Consider the following 12,625-nt stretch of genomic DNA (forward strand, 5'->3'; position numbering starts at 1 on the left):
GTGAGAGTGGTGTGGGGGTGAGGGTGGTGTGGGGGTGGGGGTGATGTAGGGTGAGGGGTGTGGGGTGTGTGGATGGTGTGGGGTGAGAGTGGTGTGGGGGTGAGAGTGGTGTGGGGTGAGAGTGGTGTGGGGTGAGAGTGGTGTGGGGTGAGAGTGGTGTGGGGTGAGAGTGGTGTGGGGTGAGAGTGGTGTGGGGGTGAGGGTGGTGTGGGGGTGGGGGTGATGTAGGGTGAGGGGTGTGGGGTGTGTGGATGGTGTGGGGTGAGAGTGGTGTGGGGTGTGGATGGTGTGGGGGGTGTGGGTTTGTGGGGGGGGGTGTGTGGGGGGTGGGGTGTGTGGGCGGGGTCTCGACACACACGTCATGGAGAACCACAACTCAGCGGGGTCTCACTGCATCGCCCGTGGCTGCACTCCACCCCGGCGACCTCCCTTTCCTCTGGGCCACTGGCCACGTTGAGGGGCCACAGGTCTAGTGTCTCACTCCGGTCTTCTCCTTTTGCTCGGCCTTCTCTAGGGAGGGGCCCAGGGGGAGTAGCTGGCGGCCTCAGTGCCATGGCAGCTGGCATGGGTGCTGGCATGTGGGGCAGTGTGGAGGTGAGAGTGGTGTGGGTGTGGGGGTGAGTGGTGTGGGGGGGTGTGGGTGTGGGATTAGGGGTTGTGGGGGTGGGGGGGTGGGGGAAGGGGGTTGGGCGTGAGAGTTGGGTGGGGGTGAGGTTGGTGTGTGGAGGAAGCGGAGAGGGCGGGTAACAGGTGTGTGGGGGTCGGGATTAGTGCGAGGGGCACAGTGCTGCCTACTCACCCTAGCTGCCCTGAGGAGGATGTGCAGTTTCTTCCTGCACTGGATGCAGGTCCGGACGACCTTGCCCACAGCGCTGACCGCCTCTGACACCTGCGCCCAGGCACGCCGAACGGCGGTGCCCGACGCCCTTCCTCCAGTGCTGTGGTACAGGGTCATCCACCTCTCCTCCACCACAACCAGGAGGATCTCTAGCTCCGCGTCCCTGATCGTGCTGCTGTTCACCTTACAGGCATCTTGTTGGCTGGGGCGGTGTGTGTGGGGGGAGAATCGTGTGCGGGGCTGCGGCTTGTCAGCCTCCTGAGTGTCAATCACGGAGCCGGCAAATCCGACACCATTTTTAATGGAATCGATTGTGTTCCACGTGGCAGCGGTGCTGTCCCGTTAGTGGTGTCGCAATCGGTGCAGGTGTGGCGCCAATTTTTCTGTCGTGAAAGTTCACACATGCTCCGCTGGCGTCAACGCTGAGGGCTAAATCCTCCGATTTTGAGACTAAGTGCTGACGCCGGTGAGGAAACAGTGATATTTTATGACAAAAAAAAACCGACGCAACAGCTGCACCGATTCAGATACTTTAAATGGGCTAGCATCATCGCCACATGGAACACTAGCAAAACGGTGCCGGATTCGCCGGGTGCGTGATTGGCACTCGTGAGGCTCACACGCCGCAGCCAAACTTAAACGATCCTTCCCCCCTCACACACCGTCCCAGCCAACAGGATGGCTGGAAGGACAGCAGCGCCACGGTTCAGGGACTCTGAGCTGGAGACCCTCATGGACGCCGTGGAGGAGAAGCGGACGACCCTGTACCCCTGCCCGGGATGAAGGCCGCTGTTCGCGGCACCTGGGCGAAGGCGGCAGAAGCTGACAGCGCAGTGGGCAACGTCGCCCGGACTGGCATGCAGTGCTTCAAGAAACTCCACGACCTCCTCAGGGCAACCAGGGTGAGTTGGCCACTCTTTTGTTTTTAAATTTTGAGTACCCAATCATTTTTTTTTTCCAATTAAGGGGTAATTTAGCGTGTCCAATCCACCTAACCTGCACATCTTTGGGTTGTGGGGGTGAAACCCACGCAGACACGGGGAGAATGTGCAAACTCCTCACGGGCAGTGACCCAGGGCCAGGATTCGAACCTGGACCACAGTGCCGCAGTCCCAGTGCTACCCACTGCACCACATGCCACCCCAAGTTGGCCACTCTGTACCCCTGGCACTTACCCCGCACCCTCCAAACACCCGTAACCCGGCCCCTACCCAAAAGGAATAGACGAAGCCCCACCCTGCCCAACATGCCAGTGCCCATGTCAGCCGCCAAGGCCAGCTGTCCTGACCACTGAGGCCATCATCTGCCCAACCCCTGGGCTGCTTGCGTCCCCCGTCCCCCCCAACAGGAGAAGGCCGCAGACAACCACCGGGAGCGGGAGAAGACCGGAGGGGGACCACCAGAAATGCGGCCCCTCACCATACCCAAGCAGAGGGCACTGGACATGGTTGGGGGCCCGGAGGAAAGGGAGGTCGCCGAGGCGGGGTTCGGTGGCGGGCAAGGAAGTGAGACCCTGCTTAGTTGCGCTCCCCATGACACATGTGGCCCCACCCACCCACCCACACCCCTCACCACACACGCCCCCACCCCCCCCTTGCCCACTCACCCCACTCACCTCTCACCCCCCTCAACCCCGCCGCCCCACCCCGGCCCACGGTCTAATAATACATGTCGTCTTGTGTCTTACAGGACCTGCCAGAGATGGGGCCGGTCCATCCGGAGCCCCCCGCCCCCAGCCAGCGCCAGAGCCGGTTCCCCCCAGACCGCAGAACACTGATCCATCATCCTGGAGACTATAACGTCGGTTGGGCACATTAGTGAAGAGGCTCCTGGGACACTATCTGGTGCGCACCACACATCGCATCCGGTACAGCAGGTGGAGTTAGGAGCAGCCGAGGGGCCGGACGGATGAAGGGCAGGCCAGCCCCAGGAACCAGCTGCCGTCCAGACGGGTCCCGGCTCCTGTAACATCCAGTCCCAGTCACAGTGCAGATGCAGCCAGATACCCAGGGACCACAGGAGGGGAGGACGGCGGGCATCCTTTTATCTTTTCTTGCAGGCTTGAACATCTTCCCAGGCCCGTGGAGTCCTTTTGACCTGACCTGACCTGACCTCCACGACCTGGAAGCAGATCGGGCCCAAACCGGAAGTGAACAGACTCAAAAACAGCTTCTTCCCCGCTGTTACCAGACTCCTAAATGACCCTCTTATGGACTGACCTCATTAACACTACACCCTGTATGCTTCACCCGATGCCAGTGCTTACGTAGTTACATTGTGTACCTTGTGTTGCCCTATTATGTATTTTCTTTTATTCCCTTTTCTTCCCGTGTACTTAATGATCTGTTGAGCTGCTCGCAGAAAATACTTTTCACTGTACCTCGGTACACGTGACAATAAACAAATCCACTCCAATCCAATCCAGCATCCAGGAGTCCATCCATGTGCAGGAGATGGGAGTGATGCCGGTCATGCGTGCCACAAAGGCTGACACTGCACGGGTGACGTCCGTGGTGGAGGCATTGGGGGCGACGGCTTTGGCTATAAATCAGTGTGTCCATGGCTTGTGGAATTCTGTGCAGGCTGTGGCCGAGGCCCAGGACAGGGCTGCCCTCCCACAGGCAGCCATGTGCCAGAGCCACCTGGACATTACAGCGGCACTCCTCAGCATGGCCCAGTCACAGCAGGCCATGGCTGTTAATGTCAGAGGCATTGCCAGGTGTTGGCCGGCGTGGCGCAGACACTGGGTGGGGTGGCCCAGTCCGAGAGGGAGGTGACCCAGTCCCAGAGGGAGGTGGCCCAGTCACTGGCTGATGTGGCACAGACCCACAGGCTGGTGGCACAGTCGCAGTGTAATGTGGTACAGTTCCAGACCGAGATGGTCCACTCTCTGTGCTCCATGGCTGCAACCATGCAGACCCTGGTCAAGACCAGAGCGAGCCTCCAGGAATGGCAGGGCCAGGTGGCGGGGGGGCCTCAGTGGATGCCTCCACTCGCACCTCTGCTCAATGGAACAGCCCAGGAGATGCTGAGGCCCGTTCCGGTGACTCCCACAGGGGAGGTGCCGGAATACCCGCACCTCTGACTCCTGTCCCCGGTGTGTCTGGTGGGCAGCGGGCAGGACAAGGTGGCACGTCATCCAGAACACCCTAGCAGCAGCCGGGCCCATCCAGGCCAGGTCGCCCCAGGAGACTCGCGCCAACGGGGACCCTTGTTGCAAGGCAGGAGTCACAGCAGGCCTCCTCCACTCCTGCTGTACTCTCCGTGTATATATTTCCACACAATAAACACCTGGCAGTACCGTTGAAACCTGCCTCAGTGGTCTGTCTGATGGGCATGGGGGTGGATTGGTCAGGGTGGCTGGGGATGGGGAGGGACCAGTGCAGGCCCTATGGGAGGACCGTGCTTTCCCCCTCCCTCCTCTACCCCCTCCCCTGCCCCCTCCCCCCTGTGCCCCGACCATCCTCAGCAACCCCAGCCCAGGGATTCGACGGGACCGTGTGATGGACTGGCCAGCTCGCATGCAGGGATCACCCAGGTGGAAGGTGCTACTGTGGGCATGAGTCAGATGTTGTCATACGATGCGGAGCACCAGAGCTCATCTCAGTGCGGGTTGCCATCATCCTCCATCCCATGGACCAGACCCGCTGTCACTGCCAACTCAGGGCCCCCAGCGCCGCAGGTGTGTGTAACGGAGGGGGGTGCAAGTGGGCGGTGTGGGTCTGGGATGTGGTGAACCTGGAGGCAATCAGAGCGTCCCGTGGGCGTTGGCCCTGGCGATGGCATCATGCGGCCTCCCGTGTCTGCCTGGGCCCCATGTCCTGCCCATCCTCGCCCTCCCCCTCATCGGATGAGGCCTGCCCTTCCTCCTCCTCCTCCAGCACATCGCCCAACTGCTGCACGATGTTGTGGAGGATGCAGCAGGCCACCATGATGCGGGTGATCCTCCCAGCCTCATACTGGAGGGTCCCTTCAGGGCTGTCCAGGCACCTGAACCGCATCTTCAGGATGCTGAAGCACCGCTCGATCACATCCCTGGTCGCTGTATGGGTGTCAGTGTAGCGGGTCTCCGTGTCATTCTGTGGCCTTCGGACAGGTATTAGCCGCAGCGAGTAACCCCTGTCACGCAGGAGTCACCCCCTCAGCCGTGGGGGGGTGCCCCTCGAACATGCCATGAATGACCAAGTGTGCCAGGATGAAGGAGTCGTGTACACTGCCCGGGTATCAGGCACAGAGATGCACGATGCGCAGCTGATGTTCACAGACCAGCTGGATGTTTATTTAGTGGTACCCCCTTCGGTTAGTGTAGAGCAGCTTGTTATCCGCAGATGCCTGTAGGGCGACATGCATCCCGTCTATCGCCCCCTGGACCCGGGGCATCCTGGCGATGGCAGTGAGCCCCCCTGCCCAGGCATCCTGTTGTTTGGTCCATATTGAAATGGATGTATTGAGGCGCCTGGGCATGTTGGGCCTCCGTGATGGTGCGGGTGCACCCGTGCGCCAATGTTTGCGAGATCCCGGACAGGACCCCACTCGGCGACTGGAAGGACCCCGTCGCATAGAAGTTCAGAGTGACGGTCACCGGGAGTGGGTGTCCTTCCCCATACACACGCGGTGCCAGGTGTGCCATCTGGCAGGTATGTGGCACTGTCTCTCTGCTTAGCCGGAGTCTCCGACGGCATGCCCGGTCTGGCAGGTTCTCGAATGACAGGCGGTGCCGGTACACACAAGGCCTCATGCAGAGCCACCTTGGCACCTCCTCATCCTCGGGATGTTGGGCGGCATGCCCTCCAGCCTTTCAGCCTGTGCAGCAGTCACCTGCCCCTCTGCAGCCCGGTCCTCTGATGCCTGGTCCTATGGTGCCCGGTCCTCTGCCGCTGTCCACTCCCCTACTATCCGAGCAGCCCCCGCTTACGCGGCCACAGGGCATCTCGCAGAGCTGCGACCATCGCCACGGCGGCCAGCATTGCTGGTAGAACGCCAAACGCCCTTGTCTGCAGGGGGTGAAAGGCCAACATGTTAGCATGGCGCATACTCCCGTGCCCAGCCAGGTTCCATGGACTACACGGTGGCCCCGGTTGGCACTGCAGGCCCTACCCACGCATGTTCCTCCCCCACCCCCACCCCGTCGGTATCTGGCACCGCCGTCGCCCCCGTCCCTGCTGCCAGGGGTACCATTGGCTGGCACTGCCCACACTGGGGGCTGCTGTGGGTGTTGCCCTGGCGGTCCCCCGGTGGGTGGCGGCCGGTTGGGCGGGATGGTCGGGGGCAGGGGGGGTGCGCTGTGTAGGGGGGTGGGTGGTCCCTTATGACCGGTGTCACTGTGTAGAACCAGGGACTGAGGTGGGTGGTCAGTGGATGCGCAGAAAGATGGCCGCCGTAATGGCAGTCGGTGGAGCATCCTATTTTGGCGTCAAACCGGCGCCTACCGCGATTTTGGTGTCGGAAGCTATTCTGCGCCCAATCGCATTTCACGATTACGTCGTCAGCAAATGGAGAATCCTGCCCAGAAACTCTTAAAATAAGCATCCATTTTACAAGTGTCAATGGGATTCACAGATAGGATGACCAATGTTCTGAGTTGAAATTATCGAGTTCCTAAATGCCAGGCACGTTCTGAAGATAGAGCCTGAAATGCTATGTTATACTGTATTTCTGTTGGTGGAACACTGACATTTATTTTCACCCTGATTACATCGAGAGCAAAGCTGACTGAATAACAGCAGAATATTTTGAAGAGCTGAAGAGAAAGAGCAGGGGGGTGGGACTAATTGAATTTTTCTTTTAGAGAGGCTGAACAGGCAGAATGGGCCAAACATCCTCTTTTTGTGCTGTGTGGTTCTAGAATCCCTTTAATTTACCTGCTGGCAACTTGCATCAATGGGCAGGTCACCTTTTAAATAAACTGACTTGTATTATCCCCAGGGGTGTCTCCAGGAGACTGCTGAATGCAGTGCAGTGCATCACTTCTGAAGAGGATTGTCATGGCCCGCCCCAAAGGATTGCCTCCATGTATCTTTTATAAGGCAGCTGTAATAACCCCCACGCCGTCCACGAGAGTTCCCTGATTGATCTCCCCCTAACTGGTGGAATATGAGCTTCCCAGTTAGTGGTGGAGGCCCGCCAAGCTGAGGCTCATATAAAGGCCGGCCCGGACAGTGACCAGCATGTTGGTTCTCCCAATGGGACTGCACTGTGTAAATAGTTTGCTGCCCTAGACAGGCTTTTTGTGATCTTGATTCAAACCGCACAGCTTCCCAATTTTTAATGGGCGCCAATACAATTTGGACATGCACTTGTGTTCTTGAAGCACTCCTGGCCTCAATCGATGCCTGCACTGCTTGGCTCCACCTGCACTGTTGGGAAAGCCGGTTTCTTGTTCCCACCATGTGTACAGGCCGACTGAAGGCCTGCCAGGCTGGGGAAGGTGGGATTCTTATGTCCCTCTTAGTTGAAGATGACTGTGACATCGACTAGAATTCAATGGGTTAAGTTTCACGTGCGATCTGTTTGAGGATGACTTATCAGGCCAATTAGAGCACGAAAGAATCTGTTGCATATTGGATGCACAGGTATTGTTGGTGCAGCAGCTCATCTTTCCTGTTGGTCAGTGTGACTCTGTTCTGTTCATCGGAGGTAACACCTTTGCTGCTGAGACTGTGCCATATAGGGCAATCTAGAAGAGGTTCTCCCATGTCTCAGGAGGTATGTTGAACCTCTTCAGTGAAACCATCAGGGTGTCCTTGAAGCATTGTTTCTGGTCTACATGCCAGTATTTTCATCAATTAGCTTATTGGCAAGTTGTCATCGGGCATTTATCCAGCCCAGCTTATCAGAGCTCTCTTCAGCAGAGTGTAGATGCCAGGCATGTCAGTCAGTGAGAGAATCTCAGTATTAGGAACCTTGTTTCGCCAACTAATCTTGAGTAGTCTCGCAAGCAGGTCATGTGAAAGTGATGTGGTTTATTTTAATGCTTGGAGTGAGCCGTTCAAGTCCAACAAGCATATAACAGGACAGCTGCAAGGTTTAACTTCACTACTGCTGACAGACATATTACTTTCACTCCCAGGCTGTTTTTTGTAACTTACCAAAAGCAACTCGCCTGCTGCTCAGTAGTTTGCACTCCCCTAATCATTTGCTAATAGTGGCGTAGTGGAATTTCAACTCGATGAGTCAATAAAATTTAAAATTTAAAGCTAAAAATGGTGACCTTTGCTAATCAAAAAAAAACATTTGGTTCACTAATGTCCTTTAGGGAAGGAAATCTGCCATCCTTAACTGGTCTGGCCTACATGTGACTCCAATGTATTTAAGTCAGTTCAAAGACAACTAGGCCTTGCCAGCAATGCCCACACCCCAGGAAGGAATAAAACAAATCAACGTCACCATTGGAAGAAAAGCTCCAACCAAACAACCAAGGCATGTATCTCTGATCCGCATAGAATATCTGTTAACCAGAACTTATTAACTAATTAGCTAATAGAAGATCTGTAACTGGCACAGAAACACCACCCGCTTATAATTGTTCTTGCCTGTTAAATTTCCATAATCAAATTTCCATAACAAATTGCCGCAAGTGGGAGATTGAAATAACATGACACCTTGTACGAACACCTGAGATCTGTGTGAACAAGGCAAACAACTATGGGGCTGTTAGTCCTAGTCAAGAAGGGCTCCACCGGTGGTCTTTCCTGAGATGGGAATCATGTGGCAGGTCTTCCCTCTTGAAAACCTTTAAATTCTCTCCCAGCATGTCAAGTTCAAAGATCTGTCAGATGACTCTAAAGGTCTTACTTCTGTAGCCTTCAAACTTTTTGAGCAGGATTCTCCCCTATCCGGCGGGGCGGGGGTCCCGGCGCTGAGGAGTAGCGTGAACCACTCCGGCGTTGGGCCACCCAAAAGGTGCGGAGTCCGCACCTTCAGGGGCTAGGCCAGCCCCGGAGTGGTTTGCGCCGTGCCGGCCGAAGGGGAAGGGGCTTGGCGCCATGCCAACCGGTGCCGAAGGGCCTCCGCTGGCCGGCGCATGGGGGGGGGTGTTGTCATCTCCGCGTCGGCCATGGCGGAGGAATAGTAGCCGACGCGGAGGAATAGAGTGCCCCCACGGCACAGGCCCGCCAGTGGGTAGGTGGGCCCCAATCGTGGGCCAGGCCACCGTGGGGGCACCTCCCGGGGCCAGATCCCCCCCGTGCCCCCGCGAGAACCCCGGAGGCCGCCTGCGCCGCCAGGTCCCGCTGGCAGGACCGGCAAAAAACAGGTGGCCACCAACCGGCGGGGTGCGATTCCCCCGCCCCGTCAAATTCCCGGCATGGAGAATTCGGCAGCCGGCGGGGGCGGGATTCACACGTCCCCCAGCAACTCTCAGATCCGGCGGGGGGTCAGAGAATCCCGCCCAACATGTCTCTTCCAGCATGCCATGTTCAAAGATCTGTCAGATGAAGGTAAACATCTTCACTTTGATGTGTTCATTCTTTTTCAAGCTTCTGGTCTTGCTGAGAAGCCTAAAAGCTTATAACTGCATTGTTTACATGCAATTTCATGGTCCATTATCTTTTAAAAGCCTCTTCACAGTAACTTAATTGCCGTGTTAATGTATCCCCACTTGTGACAATAAAGAGTATTATTATTGATTGACAGGTCCAGGCTATTTAAAAGTAGGGACTTGCTTTGTTTGTTTTTATAGCTCTTCATAGTCCATTACCTTTATCAAGCCTCTTGATGACATGCCCAAGCCATTTCAGAGGGCATGCTTTGTTTTTATAGCTCTTCATGATCCATTTGCTCTGAAGTGCTTCCTCTTTTGAGCAGGTGTTGTTTCTAGCCACAGCTTTTTTTTAAATGGCTGTTTCTTTCTTCTGACGTGCTTCCTAGAATCACCAAGTACTCTGCCTGAGTGCTAACCCCTGGCAGTGTCAAGCTGGCACTGTCCCCTGGCACTCTGGTAATGCCAACCTGGAAGTGGCAGATTTCTATTGCAAGGCTGCCAGGGGAAGAGCCAGCTGGTAGTGCCTGGTTAGTACTTCCAAAGGGCAGAACCTGAAGGGGCCTGGACTTGGACAAGTCCATAACGGGATGCCATTCACTGGCGGGGGGGGGGGGGGGGGGGGGGGGGGGGGGCCTTACCAGTGATTGTGGGTGGGCCTTTCCATGAATTGGGGGGGGGGGGGGGGGGGGAAGTGGGGGAGGCTGTTGGGTTATTCTGATATTGGGGCGCCATGATCTCAGAGGATCTGACCTTGCCGGTTTCTTCATGTCTCCCTTAGCTCCAAATGAATGTCTAAATGTGGGTGAATGAGATCTGGATCACGCTGATCCACGCACGGGAATTGCATCTCGCTTCCTGCCAGAGACCACGCTTAGAAATGCTTTGGGAGAATTCCGCCCTGTACGTCTCAAGGCAAAGTTGAAGAATAGTTAATGAGCCATTCAGTGTCTGAACCAGGAAATCAGCTGCAACAGGGAATTCAACACCAAATCAGATACAGAAACGGAAATAAAGGGTGGAAATAAAGATAGGGTTAAGAGGGACAGAATGAAAAAATTAAAACAGTCTTGAAAACCATTGAAATCTAAAAGAATGAGACTCCACCATTGAATACATTTAACTGGGGAGCTGAGCAGAGAATCGTTATTGTGCGTCTTATGGTGGAGCACTAAATCAAGGACAATCTCTGAGTTTTCAGTTTTAACCATGCATCTGTGTTCAACTGAATGCTGAACAATTGATTAATAAATAACCGTGAGCGCCATTAGACTCACCTTTATTTTTACATAATTCAGGCCCAACATCTGTAGTTCATGAATTTTGATTCTCTTATTAGTAATCTAATATATTTATAATGGCAGTGAAACATCTTTGTAATTGTTTTTAGATATGTGGAAATAATAGCTGCAATTTGTGACCGGCTAGACAAATTGATTGTAATATTGGATCGAAAGATGAACGCTGCAGAGTAAATTCACAACTGAGTGTGGCATCATTGGCAAGGATCACAAGGCATGGCTGCTGACTGGAAGAACACGTTCAAACGTAACACTGGTAGCATTCAGAGTTTAAATAAATTTCTTTATGCTCTACGTTACAAAAGTGAATTTGGAATAAATAGTTTGGACTGCTTTTGAGTCTTTGATCTCCAAATACCTGAAAGGGTATTTTCCCACTGTTTCCTGATTAACTCTTCCAACATTTCGATCACATCCCGCCAGATGACATCAAATATCTCCGCTGATGCAGCATCTTTAATGCAAGCATTGGGAGAAATGGGAGGAATGCCCCGTTTATTTCTCCTTCGAGCAAGTTGAACTTCCTTTTGTTCTGAACTCTCATCATCGCTTACACTGTAATTGAAGCAAAACAGCATTTACATGAATTATGCGCGACTCCCTTCATACATGCCCTCCAATCCAGGCAGCATCCTGGTAAATCTCCTCTGCACCCGCTCCAAAGCATTCACATCCTTCCTATAATGAGGCAACCAGAACTGGACACAATATTCTAAGTGTGGTCTAACCAGGGTTATATAAAGTTGCAGCAAAACCTCACGGCTCTTAAACTCAATCCCCCTGTTAATGAAAGCCAACACACCATACGCCTTCTTAACAACCCTATCAACCTGGGTGGCAACTTTGAGGCATCTATGTACGTGGAACCCAAGATCCCTCTGTTCCTCCACACTTCCAAGAATCCTGCCTTTAACCCTGTTTGCAGCATTCAAATTCGACCTTCCAAAATGAATCACTTCACATTTATCCAGGTTGAACTCCATCTGCCAATTCTCAGCCCAGCTCTGCATCCTATCAATGTCCTGTTGTAACCTGCAACAGCCCTCGATATTATCTACAACTCCCCCAACCATCGTGTCATCAGCAAACTTACTAGCCCACCCTTCCACTTCCTCATCCAAGTCATTTATAAAATCCACAAAGGGCAAAGGTCCCAGAACAGTTAGATAGCGTTATGTTTCTAGGTTGTGCGAGTGCTGGGTAACATGCAGCTACGCACACTTGCTATGGGGCTTTGTTCTCATCTAGTTTAATTGCATCCATAAAGTTCTTAAGGGGTTTGACATGGCAGATACTTGGAGGATGTATCCCCTGGCTGGTGAGTCAAGTCACAGCCTCAGAATTGAAAGCCAGCCATTTAGGACTCAGATAGGAAAACTTTCTTTCAGACAGAGGGTCATGGATCTTTGGAATTCTCGATCCCAGAAAGCCAAGAATGGGGAGTCATTGAATATATTTAGGGCAGAGGTCAGTAAGATCTTTGGGTACTTAGGAATTAACAAACTATTAAGATATTGCAGGGAGGTGCACCTAAAGTAAAAGTTCCACCATGATCTTATTGAATAGTTACATAGGCTCAAGGGGCCAAATAGCCGTCGCCAGCTATGAGCTGCCTTAGACAGTCCACAGCAGGCCAAAGCAGTACCAGTGCGAGCTGCTCAGGAGAGTCCACAGCCGGCCAAAGCCGTGCTAGTGTAAGTTGCTCAGAAGATTCTAAAGAAGGACAAAGCAGTGCCAGCGTGAGCAGTATTCAGAGCTCCATGGCCTCTGCTGAACAGCCTCCTCAGAAAAAACTGAAATAGGGAACCAAGCAGTTTAAAGATGATTTCTTGAGGTATGTGTCAGTGCAAATCAGGATGCAAATCTCATGCACGTTACATACAGGGAAGTACTGGCAAATGAGAGTTGGATGCTAACTATGTCTTACCTTGCAGACATCTTTTCAATTCTAAACAAATTGAATCTCAAATTGCAAGGGAAGGATGATGATTGTTTTCAACAATGTGA

At 53.9% G+C, this 12,625-nt stretch overlaps 1 protein-coding gene across 6 annotated transcripts in view; it reads right to left on the reverse strand.

The window, feature by feature from the left end:
* The window catches only part of LOC140408957 (protein FAM149A-like), a 176,296-nt gene that overhangs the window by 59,526 nt on the left and 104,145 nt on the right, over positions 1-12,625 (reverse strand). For all 6 annotated transcript variants that reach the window (XM_072496908.1, XM_072496907.1, XM_072496912.1 and 3 more), the window contains one exon: positions 10,977-11,173. In XM_072496908.1, coding sequence (XP_072353009.1) covers positions 10,977-11,173 — 197 coding nt within the window. The remainder of the gene's footprint in view (positions 1-10,976; positions 11,174-12,625) is intronic.

Source organism: Scyliorhinus torazame, chromosome 3, assembly GCF_047496885.1.
Source record: "Scyliorhinus torazame isolate Kashiwa2021f chromosome 3, sScyTor2.1, whole genome shotgun sequence".
NCBI classification, from domain to species: domain Eukaryota; kingdom Metazoa; phylum Chordata; class Chondrichthyes; order Carcharhiniformes; family Scyliorhinidae; genus Scyliorhinus; species Scyliorhinus torazame.